General features: G+C 41.1%; 1 protein-coding gene across 11 annotated transcripts in view; it reads right to left on the bottom strand.

Annotated features, from left to right (window-relative positions):
• Window positions 1–2,022: 2,022 nt before the first annotated feature.
• Window positions 2,023–12,055, bottom strand: part of ncam1b (neural cell adhesion molecule 1b) — a 44,512-nt gene continuing 34,479 nt past the window's right edge. For 4 of the 11 annotated variants that reach the window (XM_072464296.1, XM_072464298.1, XM_072464297.1 and 1 more), the window contains 7 exons: window positions 11,375–11,407; window positions 9,692–9,816; window positions 8,819–8,999; window positions 7,041–7,239; window positions 6,606–6,722; window positions 4,700–5,926; window positions 2,023–3,615 (listed from right to left, as the gene is read on the bottom strand). In XM_072464296.1, coding sequence (XP_072320397.1) covers window positions 3,504–3,615; window positions 4,700–5,926; window positions 6,606–6,722; window positions 7,041–7,239; window positions 8,819–8,999; window positions 9,692–9,816; window positions 11,375–11,407 — 1,994 coding nt within the window. In that variant the 3' untranslated portion in view covers window positions 2,023–3,503. Of the gene's footprint in view, window positions 3,616–4,681; window positions 5,927–6,605; window positions 6,723–7,040; window positions 7,240–7,668; window positions 8,026–8,818; window positions 9,000–9,691; window positions 9,817–11,374; window positions 11,408–12,055 lie in introns of those variants that run through there. The other 7 variants (XM_072464299.1, XM_072464301.1, XM_072464302.1 and 4 more) reach the window with 4 other exon arrangements.

Below are 12,055 nucleotides of genomic sequence, written 5' to 3'. Positions count from 1 at the left end.
GGTTTGTTGCCATTGCTAACGAACAGAATTCACACACATAGGAATTTGTCTTGGTGATTTGGTGCAAGAAAAAACTGATAATTATGATAAAACAGCCTATATCGAATCAAGAGGAAGAATATGTGGAGAGGAAATGTGCAATATATTTATACAGTATGGTATGGGTTCTTGCTTTTTGTACAATTGGAATTGCACAGATTTTGCACTTAAAAAAAAGCACATGGCATTATTTACGATACACAACAATTTAGCCAAAAAAATAAATACAAGCATGTTTTTTTGTTTGTTATTTATTGCACTGAAAAACATAGAATGTTGCATCCTGACAGTGAGCGGTCTTGCATCGCCACAAGCCAGACTCTGGGTGCAATATTCTCTGTCCATATAACAGCTGTAAACAAGAGTGTTACTATTGTTATTATTATTTTTCATTGAGAGTATAAGAGTTTTTTTTTTTTTTATAAGAGCTTTTCTCCAAGTGTTGTTTATAAGTTATCTGTTTTTTATTATTTACTTCTCTAGCTACTTTGTGTTGCAACACTGGAATTTCCCCATTGTGGGACCAATACAGGCTTATCTTATCTTATCTTGTCTTACTTTGGCTATAATGTTTCTTTCTATTTCCACAGAATCATGCAGGGGACAAACCACCTCCAGAAAGTTACATGCTGTTGCTTAAAATTATTGCTTTGCTTTGCCATTTAATTTTAATATAAATGTGAATGTTCCGTATTCTGCTTATTATAAATGTGAGGTGAAGTTACAGGTTTAGCCATGATTGTGTGTTATACACTTCAATAAATATTGTGTAAAAGTTAAATCATTTTACTGGTTTAATTATGGGAGTAGTTTTTCAGACTAACATGTTTTAAAATATTTAAATTGTTACTATTTGGTGGTTTTATTTTGTCCATTTCAAAGTCAGGTTATACAACATTATATGATAGATAAATAAATAAATAATACTAATCACCTTAAATCACTGGTTCCACTGGTGGGTTCCTGGAGGGCCTCAGAAGCACTACAGTGGGGCCCCAAAGCCTAAAATAGATTGCACTCAAGGCCTACTACTTTCAATCCGCAACAAGACAATACATTATTATTATTAACAAGAAAATACATTATTATCATTAGTATGTTTAAGACTTAAATTATGTTGCAGTGTGAATTATGATTGGGGGACATGGTCGATTGATAAATAGCCACAGACTTTTTAAAATAATTCCCAGGACAACCAGAATGTGGGGACAACTGTTAAAACAGCCTCATTTCTGTGTTCCCATCTGTGTTGCCTAAAACGTGGCTCGGGCCTCTTATAGTGAAAGGTTTCTTCCGTGAGCACCTGGATTAAGACGGGACTTTGCCGCTGTCTTGACCGGCTGCAAATCATCACCGGCCGACGTCAGGCTCTTGAGTGATCGCCCTCTGCTCCTTTTCTCTCCTGCTGCAATCAGAGACATCTGCAGGGCATCTGAAGACTGACAGGCCACCGGCGCAGGCCACTTTCAATTCTAAAGGGCAAACACCGGTGCCGGAGTTGCATTTAGGTGAAGTGAAAAGTGAACTGAGTTAAAGCGGGGCCTTTTAGTGGCACGTCTGAAACAGGAGGCTCCCGTCAGGTCACTGCGGTCCTCTGTGGTCACGGACACTGTTGACACTGCACCCGTTTGTGGCTTCGTGTCACATTAGCTGAAGGCATGCGCTGCTCAAAGTGTCCCACTCAATATTTTGATATCCAAGCCGGGAAGAGTTCACTTGACTCAGACCCAAACATGTATTATACAACCAGCAGTACCGCGTGTCTGTTTGCCCCCAGTGCAATCTGCACACAAGTTTCCCGGAGAATTTACAGCCCAAAATAACTTGATTGCACAGTAACCTTTCTGTTAATAATCCAGTGCGTCCATGACATGGCGAAAACAAGGCGCAACAATCAGAGGGCTGAGGCTGCCACCTACCGGCCGAAACAGGACACTACACGGGGTGATTTTATAAATGAACAAAAATGCGCCAGACGCAATGAGAGTCAGCCTTTTTTATTTATAAGATGTACAGAATGTACAAAAGAGATCAAATAAAATATGTTTGAAGATGAAACAGACAGGGAATGTGGTTAAGCGAATGTGGAGGAATTCATGTGATGCAATTCGGCCTACATCACTCCTTTTGTTCTGACCCAGTCAAATCCATAATTAACTCAACTGGTTAGAGATTACTTTCTTCTACTGACATGACACAAACTGACCACTTAGGATTTTGTACAAAAGAAAAAGGCCTAATATTGAATATTTGAGGGTTTAAAACAATATTTCTCTGAGATGAGTTTGCCCAGACACGGAAATATCATTTAAGCACAGTTTTTATTTTTATAAAAAGATGGAAATCATGCCACAGAACACCTTCTTTCACTACAGCTGCAAATTCATGTGCTGCGACAGAGATTTTATACACCACACTTAAAGTCCATGTTAGTTCATTTATTACACTTTAGTTCTATTCATTCAGAATAATAAAAAAGAATAGGCTAAATCTGTCACCACAACACTATGCAGATTATTATAAAACTGAGGACTAGACAGTTTACTGACACCCAGGCGCAGTGCACAAGCTTGCAGGCAGGAATGGAAACAAAACTGATTTTTGTACAATTTTCACAACTAAAAAAAGCATGTTTGATTAATTCAAGTGGTACAGAAATAGTAGCCCTTGAAGCTGCTATCCCAGGGCTAGACCCCAAAAAAGTGTCAATTTCACATTTAGCTCATGATATTAATGGGGTTCAATGCTTTTCAACATTATTTTTTTATTTACATACATATTTTGTGTCTAAAAAATTGAAGAGCGTCAATAGCTAGTTTGTCTATCTAATTTTCTATTTATTTAATTTGCTATCGAGATGAGCTAGAATTTCCATCTCTTGGCTTCTCAGATCATTGTTGTTGGTCAGACATGGTATAATCCACACATTCCTGTAGAGGACAAGCTGTAGCACCAACCGCTGTAAACATAATGGTACAACCTTACACAGGCCAGACATGCAGAACAAGCTTCAATAACACTAACCCACACATTTAAATAAAAATGCAACAATGTACATCTGAACAGGAAAACATGAACATAAGAAAAATAATTTCTATTTATATATATATATTTATATAGTATATAGTCCTTTTTTATTTTACATCTTTTCATAATAATTCAATCGTTGTGCATAACGGCACTTTAAACCATAATCACATAAAAAAGAACAGTTATTAGTGTATGTGATATTTTACCAGGCAGATATAAGATAATTACTATTTATCCTGTGCATGTAAATAAAATGATATAAAAATAAAATAAATCTCTTAAGATCTAACCTTCCCCGGTGTAGTAAACATTTGTCATGTGATCCGTAAAGTGCACACTGACGTGCACTCAAACTAGTGATTTAAAATGAAGTTAAGGGCACTGGAAATCAAAACTCCACAGTTTTGAAATGTTCATGTTCATAAATGGTCCCATCATGCTTTGCTCTCAGTTTGTATGATACTGTTGTGTCCTGTAGCGATCTCTGCACGGGCGTTTGTTAACTCGGCCTCCTGCAGTTTGCCTGTTTCATCTGAGAAAAAGTGCCTGGAAGGTGAAAGGGGAAACACGTTCAATTATTATACACCTGAAGAACCTCAATAACAAACATTACATTTTAACACAATTAAATCTAGCTGCCAACATCTGATCCATATATTCACATTTTCACTCAATATGTAAGAAGACGTCTTATATACTATGACATCTTATCACATATTTCTTCACCACCTTGACAGTAGGGGAAATTAGACAATAATGCATGCTCACCGTAGAAACAAGGGGAATTTCTGGTTTAATTTCTCTGTAACAAACAAAACTCTATTGTGGGTGTTAACTATGGGTGGGTAATATTAACAAAAAATATCAATATATTTTAAATATCCTAATATATATAGAATATTCAGACAATATTTTGTCAAGCCCAAAAAAATAAATGTATTAATGGGAGTTGAAATTTGACTAAAATTTCCCACAAAAGTGCAGAAATATTACTTTATACCCTTAAATTTGGCATCTCTTCACAACAACATCATTATATATTTGGTCTTTCGATACTCTACCCACCTCTAATAATTTAAGATGCTTGTAGTTCCATTGTAAAAGCTGTGATAATAACTGCGTCTCAATTTATTATACTGCTCAATAAACTGTAATATCTATGTTCTATGCAAGAGAAACATTTTAGAAAAAGTGGCAGTGAAAATATAAACTAGTTGCACTGGTGACAGTTTTGATGTAGAGACAAAGCCTAACTTATAAAGGGATTTAAACATTTTTCAGAAAGAAAGACATGGTGTAACTTGGTATTTGAGTGTTTATATAATGTATTTTGAAATGAGAGGGAAAGCTGTTCTGGTGGGTCTGGTAAACCACCCCCAAATGGACAATGACACACACAAGCATAAAACAGAAAAACCAAGACATAATTTTTCATTCACAGCACAACATTAAATTAATAATACTAATAATACTGTCATTGCCAAATTAACCATTACTTTAGCTAGTGTGGGTCAATGGCAGGATGCGGTGGTGAATGAATGGGCACACACACACACACACACACAAACACACACACACACACATTCGCACACAAACACACACACAGATAAACCTCTAGAGGGAGCCGTACTCATCGCTGACAGGAGGAGCGGTCTTGGCCAGAGTCCCTGATGAGGGGTCCGCTCCGTCTCCATTGGGCAGAGCGGGATCAGAGGCCGGGCTGTCTAGGCTAATCAGGTCAGCAGGGGGCGACGAAGGCCTCTCTGTCCTGTTCCCCAGCTCTAACTCTATGTCAGGACTTTCCAAGAAGGTGAGGTGCGGGCTCGGGGCTTCGGGGCTCAGCAAATCATATGTGTTAGGGTACGTGGCAAAAATGTCTTTGGAGGTGTTGGAACGAGCAGCGTGCCCAGTAGGGACGTCTGCGACTAGGGGGGCAGTGTCGTCAGTGGTGTCCGAGCTGGGGCTGTCGTGGTTGACTAAAGGAGCGTTTTTGGTCATAGTGATGTTATTGTCGTCTTTTTGGTCAGATAGTTTGTTATTATCAAAGGTTATAAAGCTACTCTTGGTTAAATCCGGGGCAGTGCTGTGTGCGTTTTGCTTTGGGGCAGCCGGAGGGGGGGCAGTGTTGGCAGTGTTGCGTGCATCTAAGGCTACGGTGTCTTGGGGCGCGGCGGTTTTCTTGCGCCCCGGCGGACTCGGAGCGGGTTTCCTCAGAACTGGAGAGAAAGAGGGGGACGAGGCGGCGAGCGGGGACACGGGGGGGCTATTTCTCGCGTGTTGAGCCGCTTTAAGTTTGGGAGAGAAGCGCCTCTTTGGTGGGACTGGCGTGACAGGTTTAGGATCTTTAGTCCGATCCGGGGTAGTAGGAGGAGTGTTGAGTTTAGCCTGCTTGTCTGGGATGGTGTATTCATTCTGATCCAGAACTAACGGGCTTGGTTTCTCTGCCTTTTCGTGTTTTACGGGTAGCTCTGGTAGCTCTGGTAGCTCTGGTAGCTCTGGTAGCTCTGGTAGCTCTGGTTGCTCTGGTAGCTCGGGCAGCTCGGGTTGCTCTGGTAGCTCGGGCAGCTCGGGTTGCTCTGGTAGCTCGGGCAGCTCGGGTAGCTCTTTTAGCTCCGGTAGCTCTGTTTTCTCTGCGTCGTCGGCAGCAGAGTGGGCAGGAGTTGGCGGGGCAGTGTTGGAGTCGGCACACGGAGTAGCGGCGGTGGCGGGGGCGTGCGCGGGCTCGTTGGCAGGTGTGGACAGACTACAGGTGAGTGTGGTGGTCTCGCTAGAGGGGCTGTCCAGGGCGGGGTCGAGTGTTGCAGTGGCTGTGGAGGAGAGCGTGTCCAGTGCCAGAGCAGCAGTGTAAGCCGCCAGCCTGAGAGCAGGGAGAGAACAGAGACACACAGACTAGACACCAGGGTGACTGTGACGGAGGAAGGTGGCTCGGACCGGCATGCACGGGTTTAGTCACGAAACACGACACAAGTAGAGACAAAGCAACTGAAAAAAGCACATATTAGGCCAATTAACTGAAATAAAAAGGCTTCATGCTGTGAGTGGACCATAAAAGATACATCCCATACACACAACATGGAGAACACTGACTAGAAAACTGACACTAGAAAAGGTCTGCTAAGAACTACAGCACGGTGGTTAAACAGTACCAGTGACAATTTTCAAATGCACTTTTCCATATAGTCTACGTGAACAATGGCTTTCTGTGGTTGTCAAATGACTTCATGAGTTGACCACACTCTAAATGCTGAAAATGCACCGTCTTTAACTGGTATTGCTTTAACCTTTGTATGAGAACATTCTCCGCTGTTTGGAGAAAAAACATAAAGTGCGATAATCCCTTTGAATGGGAGTAAATACAAAAAGCAACACAGTTCAGTGGACTCCACTCAAGAATGACCCGGACTTTTAACTGAGCGCATTAATGGAGGCCAAATCAGCCGGTCTCTTAAAGAGAATGATTCTTTGAAGTGGAGTGCATTGTACACAGCTCAAAAGAAGAGTTAAAGGGCCGCTCGGCGCAGGTCAGCTGCACTTACTCTGGCTCTGTGAGGGGCGTGGTCTCACTGGGCTCTGTGGGCCCTGCTGCGTTGTGATTGGCTGTGCACTCATCTTCTGTTCGAACTTCAACAATTGGCTCTTTAGATTCATCTTTTCTGTAGCAGGGCACAAATTGTATTTTAATAACAGTAGCATAGAGTATATTTTGTATATACATGATTTGAGAATAGATTTTCTGTGCTGCAGATTTACAAGATCGATGTTTGTGTCTGGCTAACTGTGGCTGCAATTCACTGAAAGTAGTGGCATAAAACACAGAAAAAATCAATACATAATTCTACCACCCACACAATTTGATTTAAGTCAGTCATTTCTGGCCGTCTGCAGCTATAGTCTACCCTTCTACCATACACTTTCTGTATCGACCTATGCGGTGCAAATCACATCTCTTGTTTGTTTTTTACATGACGTACATGAATGCAGCCTTGCCCTCTTCCAAGTGGTGTCCTTTAGTGCCAGTGCCCGACTTCCCACAAAGGCACATAATCAGGCCACACTTGTTGACAAAGTAACAGGTGACATCCACAGCCAGCAGGAGGAGTATAAATACTACAACAATGATGCCCGCCCAGATAATAGTGTTCATATTGAGTACGGTCTCCTCGCCCAGATCTGCAGGACAAAACAAGAGGTGGATTTTGCTCATGAACAATGAAGCACAAACATACTACCTACAGTTTATCATGAAAAAAATAAACTACTCACCTTTGCGTATCTGATGTTTCTTTTATCTATATGTGCTAAGTCAGCCTATGGTGTCAGGTATTAAACAGTACATTTAAAAATATCCTTTATTTAGTACAAGCAACACCAAATATATAGGGTGTTGCTTGTATTTTAAATAAGTACAATATTCATCAACTTAACATGTTTTTGTTGAAAGCACTGTAAACATAATTGAACGCTGTTATTGCGAAAAACATCTCGCACCATAAATTACTCGGAAAAAATGTATGCAAATAATCCAAAATAATAATGTTCGTTAAAAAAAACATACAGCTATTTTTAAATTATCTAAAAAAAATTACATGCAAATAAATGGACATGATTTACAGATGAAAAGTAAATGCGTTACAAAGACTAACATCACTGTCACACACACGTTCTCACACATCTTTGTAAATGCTTTTCTCATTCATCAGTCCACAGTGAATAAGAATGTTTTTCAGCTCAGCTCAGACTGGTGCACCGCTCGAGCCGAGGCAGAGCGAGAAATCTGATTTGGCTCAGAGTCTTGTGAAAGCACCTTTTCGCTTTGTAATGAAAGAGTGGAAATGTCCGGAGAGGCCTGAAGAAGGTAAACTCTCCTAATCTCTTCCTATTAGAGCAGGAACACGGTGGAAACAGACAGGATGAGTGATACCAAAGTGTATGTCACAGATGAACTGGCCTGCGTGGCTGAAAACGCACACAGGTCAGGATGCAAATGTTCGTGGTCCACCACACCAATGTCCAAGACCAGAGGAAGAAGAGAGCGAACACACCGACAGACAGAGCAAAAGGAGCGGGGCAAATGAAGGGAAACAAAGAGGAAAACCAGAGAAGGGTGGGAGAACACAGGAAGAGAGAATGTGAAAATGTGTCTGTACGGCCTGAAATCAACCAAAGTATAATAAGGGAAACTCATCATTCTAGTAAAAGGGGAGAAATGGCAACACATCAAAGAAAAGGCACAGCACAAACGTTGAGATGGTGAGTGAGTAAGAGATGCTTTAGACTGGAAAATGAAAGCCCGAGCTCCACCGCTATCTCTGCTAAACAACAACTACAGTAGCATTCACTACATCTGTGGGGCTGATTTATTTTTATGTGGCTGCAACACTCTGAAGTGGTTAGAGATGTTAATATTAAATATTTAGGGAGGCGTGGATGTAGATTGTACTGCTGTTTTTTTAGTCTTGCTAAAGAAAAACTCCAAACACTCACGTCATCACGTCATCCGTCGCAGGGAGAGCCTGTCCTAGATGTGCAAGAGCAAACTCAGGCTCGTTTAACAAGGCCTGTCAAAAGTTGAAAGTGAGAAGATTCAACCGGAAAATCATTTCTGGCAAAGTTCTCCCTGAGAAATCTTTTTTGTAGATTTATTTAGTTGTCATTCACCTTTCACTGGTGGAGAGTTCAAATAGATGGCTGTTTTGGTTTGCTCTGAGTTTGTTCTTTGATTAGTTGGAGTGAGTGAGTTAGAGCATACCTGGCACTCCGGCTGGTTCTGCCGTCGTTCTGAAGGACATAGATGCTGGCTGGGACTTGCCCTTTTCATTTTCAGCCACAACAAGCACATTGTATTCTGTGTCCCATTCAAGTCCACTGAGGACCACAGAGTCACTGCCAATGGGCATCCGGATCTCAGGTTTCCACTCTGTGGCCTGAATCTACAAAAGTACAATGGGCATAAATAGGCTGTAGGTCAGAGGTGACAACAGTCGAGACAAGGTTGTTAACAGACCAAGTTCAAATACTTTCAGGCAATGGATACAATGTACGTAATGCTATGTTCTCAGAATCTCATAAATGTTAATTAAACTTTGTTGATGTAGAGTTTATACTACTACTATACTACTTATTTTAAAGGTGGAATGGACGATTTTTTTCAGCAAATTTTTTATCATATTTCCTCGTGGCGTGGATAAATCATTTGTCCTGCCATGTGTCAATCATAAAACGCACCTACCGCTCACCTGCAGCCGCGTGCGGTTCGTCCCCACGTTTCCGCGTGCCTAAGCGCATGGATCTATCAAAATATAGTTCCCTCAGTGTACGGGGCAAAATGAAGACGGAGAAAGACAGTTCGAGCTGACGCAGAAGTGGACAGAAATCTACGGGAGACGAGAGATGTGATGCGCTCCGTTGCGCTAATAAACAAACGCACGTGTGTGTTGTATCAGTCCGCACGGGGGAGTGCGCATGCGCACTTCCGCCTGCGTTCTCAAATCGCCGAAAAATCGTCCATTGCGCCTTTAAGAGTGTACATTTTCAGAATTGGGATTGTAGACATCAAATAGTATCTGTGTTATGTTTTTTCAAATGTCAGTATCTTCCTTTGTGCAGTAGAGACAATACTCACTGGTTTATAGCGGATGAGATAATGCAGGATGGGTGAACCGCCATCGTCCTGTTTGATCCAGCCCACTCTGAGAGCGTTGCCTTTGGGCTGAGGAGCCCACTCCAGCTTTGGAGGATTTGGGTTCCCTGTGGGATCAAAGCAGCACCTTGTGTAAATGCACACATAAATATGAAAGAGAAGCAACTGTCCAACTTAAAGTAAATGCTTTGTTTCATTCTAAACTTTTTGATTTTGTTGTTTCTTTAAATGCGCTCGGCCTTCCTAAATCACTTTCCTGTAGATGGCCAGTCTGGAGTCTAATTACCGAGTGACACATACACATGCTTATCTGATTCTGCCTGGGAGTGGCTTTCAATCAGCATTAAATTGCTAACTGACATAGTGCCAGTGTAATACAGCTCTGGGGAAGTGGTCTTTTCGCGCTGACTGAAATGCTGATTCTCACAAGTGGCTTTCACAGAATAAACAGATCAAGAGAAGATAACACTCCTCTATAAGCGACATCAGCCCACTTTATTTCTGAACCTTGTATTTGTGGAACTCTGTTTGGAATCAGTGGATGAAAAGCAGGCAACAGTATAAAATATTTAGAGCATATATTATTGAGTATTTTCTTTCTCTTTGTTATTATATTGTAATGTGTTAGTTCAATGTGTCTGAAATGTAACAGAACAAGAAGGTTAGGTATTTATTACACCTGTAGTAGTAGTAGTAGTAGTAGTAGTAGTATTTCTGTGAGTTGGTGAGAGAAAATGGATTAGAGCTCTGAGTTTATTATACAGTTGATTTATCCAAACACACGACAGGGACCATTTCTCAGCTTTTTTCTCCGTAAGCCATCAATACTACACTAGTGGTGATGATATTAAATACTAGTGACAGTTATGTATCACCCTGAAAGCGGCTCTGCTCCGCCCTCATTTATCCCACTGCGGCAAACGTCCAACTGTCTGATTAATACGTTTGAGGTGGGTAATATTACACGTCCGCTTCAGAGCAACTGGAGCTAAATGGAAGAATTAATCAGAATTATCTGATGAGGAAGCGTTCTTTTCAGAAAATCGACAGTTACCTTCTGCGTCGGGAGGGAGACGGGCACACGCGTGACGCTCACATGTGAGAGTGAACGAGACAAATGCACAATAAGACATGACAACACTAGCAAAGCGAAAAACAAATCCCCTTAAGGCGAATAAACAGTCTGGCACGGCGACGTAGCACACAGTCAAACGGAAAAGAAAAGGTGCATCCAACAGCTTTGTCTTCACTTAAGACTTTGTGATTTACGAGACAGCTGATTAATCAAAGCTGATGAGCCTAATCCAAAAGTAAACATTTCCAAATTACACCCAATGGCGGGCGCTGGAGGGGCCCCACTGCGTTTGAACTGCAGAGATTTGCTCCTACTTCCAAAAAAAAAAATACAGCCATTAAGCCAATTATTCCTCAAGCTGTGAATCAAAGTGTTTACATTAATATTCATAAGTAACAACGTGCTAGAGAAGTAACAATCTAGAGGTAAGGGAGAAAAGTGAAGCGTTACAGTCAGACAAGGTTGCGCACTTTTGGTTATTTTATGACTGAATGTAGCTAATCAGGAAGGGTTGATGAGGTCCAGAGGGGACAGACACTAAAGCTACAACACTAAAGACTATCAGCTATTATCCGCACTACTCAACAAACCTGTGTCCTCAGCGATAAATTGAAAACTGCCATCTAGAGACATGAAAGGAAACAAATCACGCAATCAGAGTCGGTTGTGTTCTCCACCAGTGACAATCTGTACAAATTAAGTCATATGTTTTTGCATTGACGAAGAAGAACCTGGAAATAAACATCTGATAAAATGTTTTAATATCAATCAGACTCGATACCATTTTCAGATATTAAAAAAAGGAATCTGAAATTGCATTAGAAAAGACAAAACAATGAAACGTGTACAGCTATGTGGTGTTGTTTGTGGGTGTAAATAAATAGCAAAGATCATTATCCACAAAAAAAACGGAGCCTTGATAACAAACGGTTTATGAAAAACACATCAATCCAATACCACAACTTTTAATTAACTGTTAATTTGACGGCTAAATCTGATGCACCCACAGAGAAAGACGAGAAAAGGCTCAGCCAAAAACAAAGAATCTGCAGACGATTAGCATCAAGATAACACTGAACGCTGTCCAAATGTCTCTGAACAGATTTCATTTGGAGTCAGCAACAGTGTTGAATAGAAAAGGGCCATCGAGATATTTAAAGTTGACCAACAGAGGGCGCTGAACACTAAAAAACGGGTTGAAACTATACCACCTGCTTCAGCTGTATAGACATTGGCTGTTCTTTGCATTTGGGAAATGTAACTGGTTCTGC

This window comes from Eucyclogobius newberryi, unplaced genomic scaffold, assembly GCF_026437365.1.
Source record: "Eucyclogobius newberryi isolate DKJ021-1_F unplaced genomic scaffold, fEucNew1.0.hap1 SCAF_10, whole genome shotgun sequence".
In the NCBI taxonomy this organism is placed as follows: domain Eukaryota; kingdom Metazoa; phylum Chordata; class Actinopteri; order Gobiiformes; family Gobiidae; genus Eucyclogobius; species Eucyclogobius newberryi.
The sequence above is the reverse complement of the archived record's forward strand: the minus strand, read 5'-3'. Positions and strand labels throughout refer to the sequence as shown.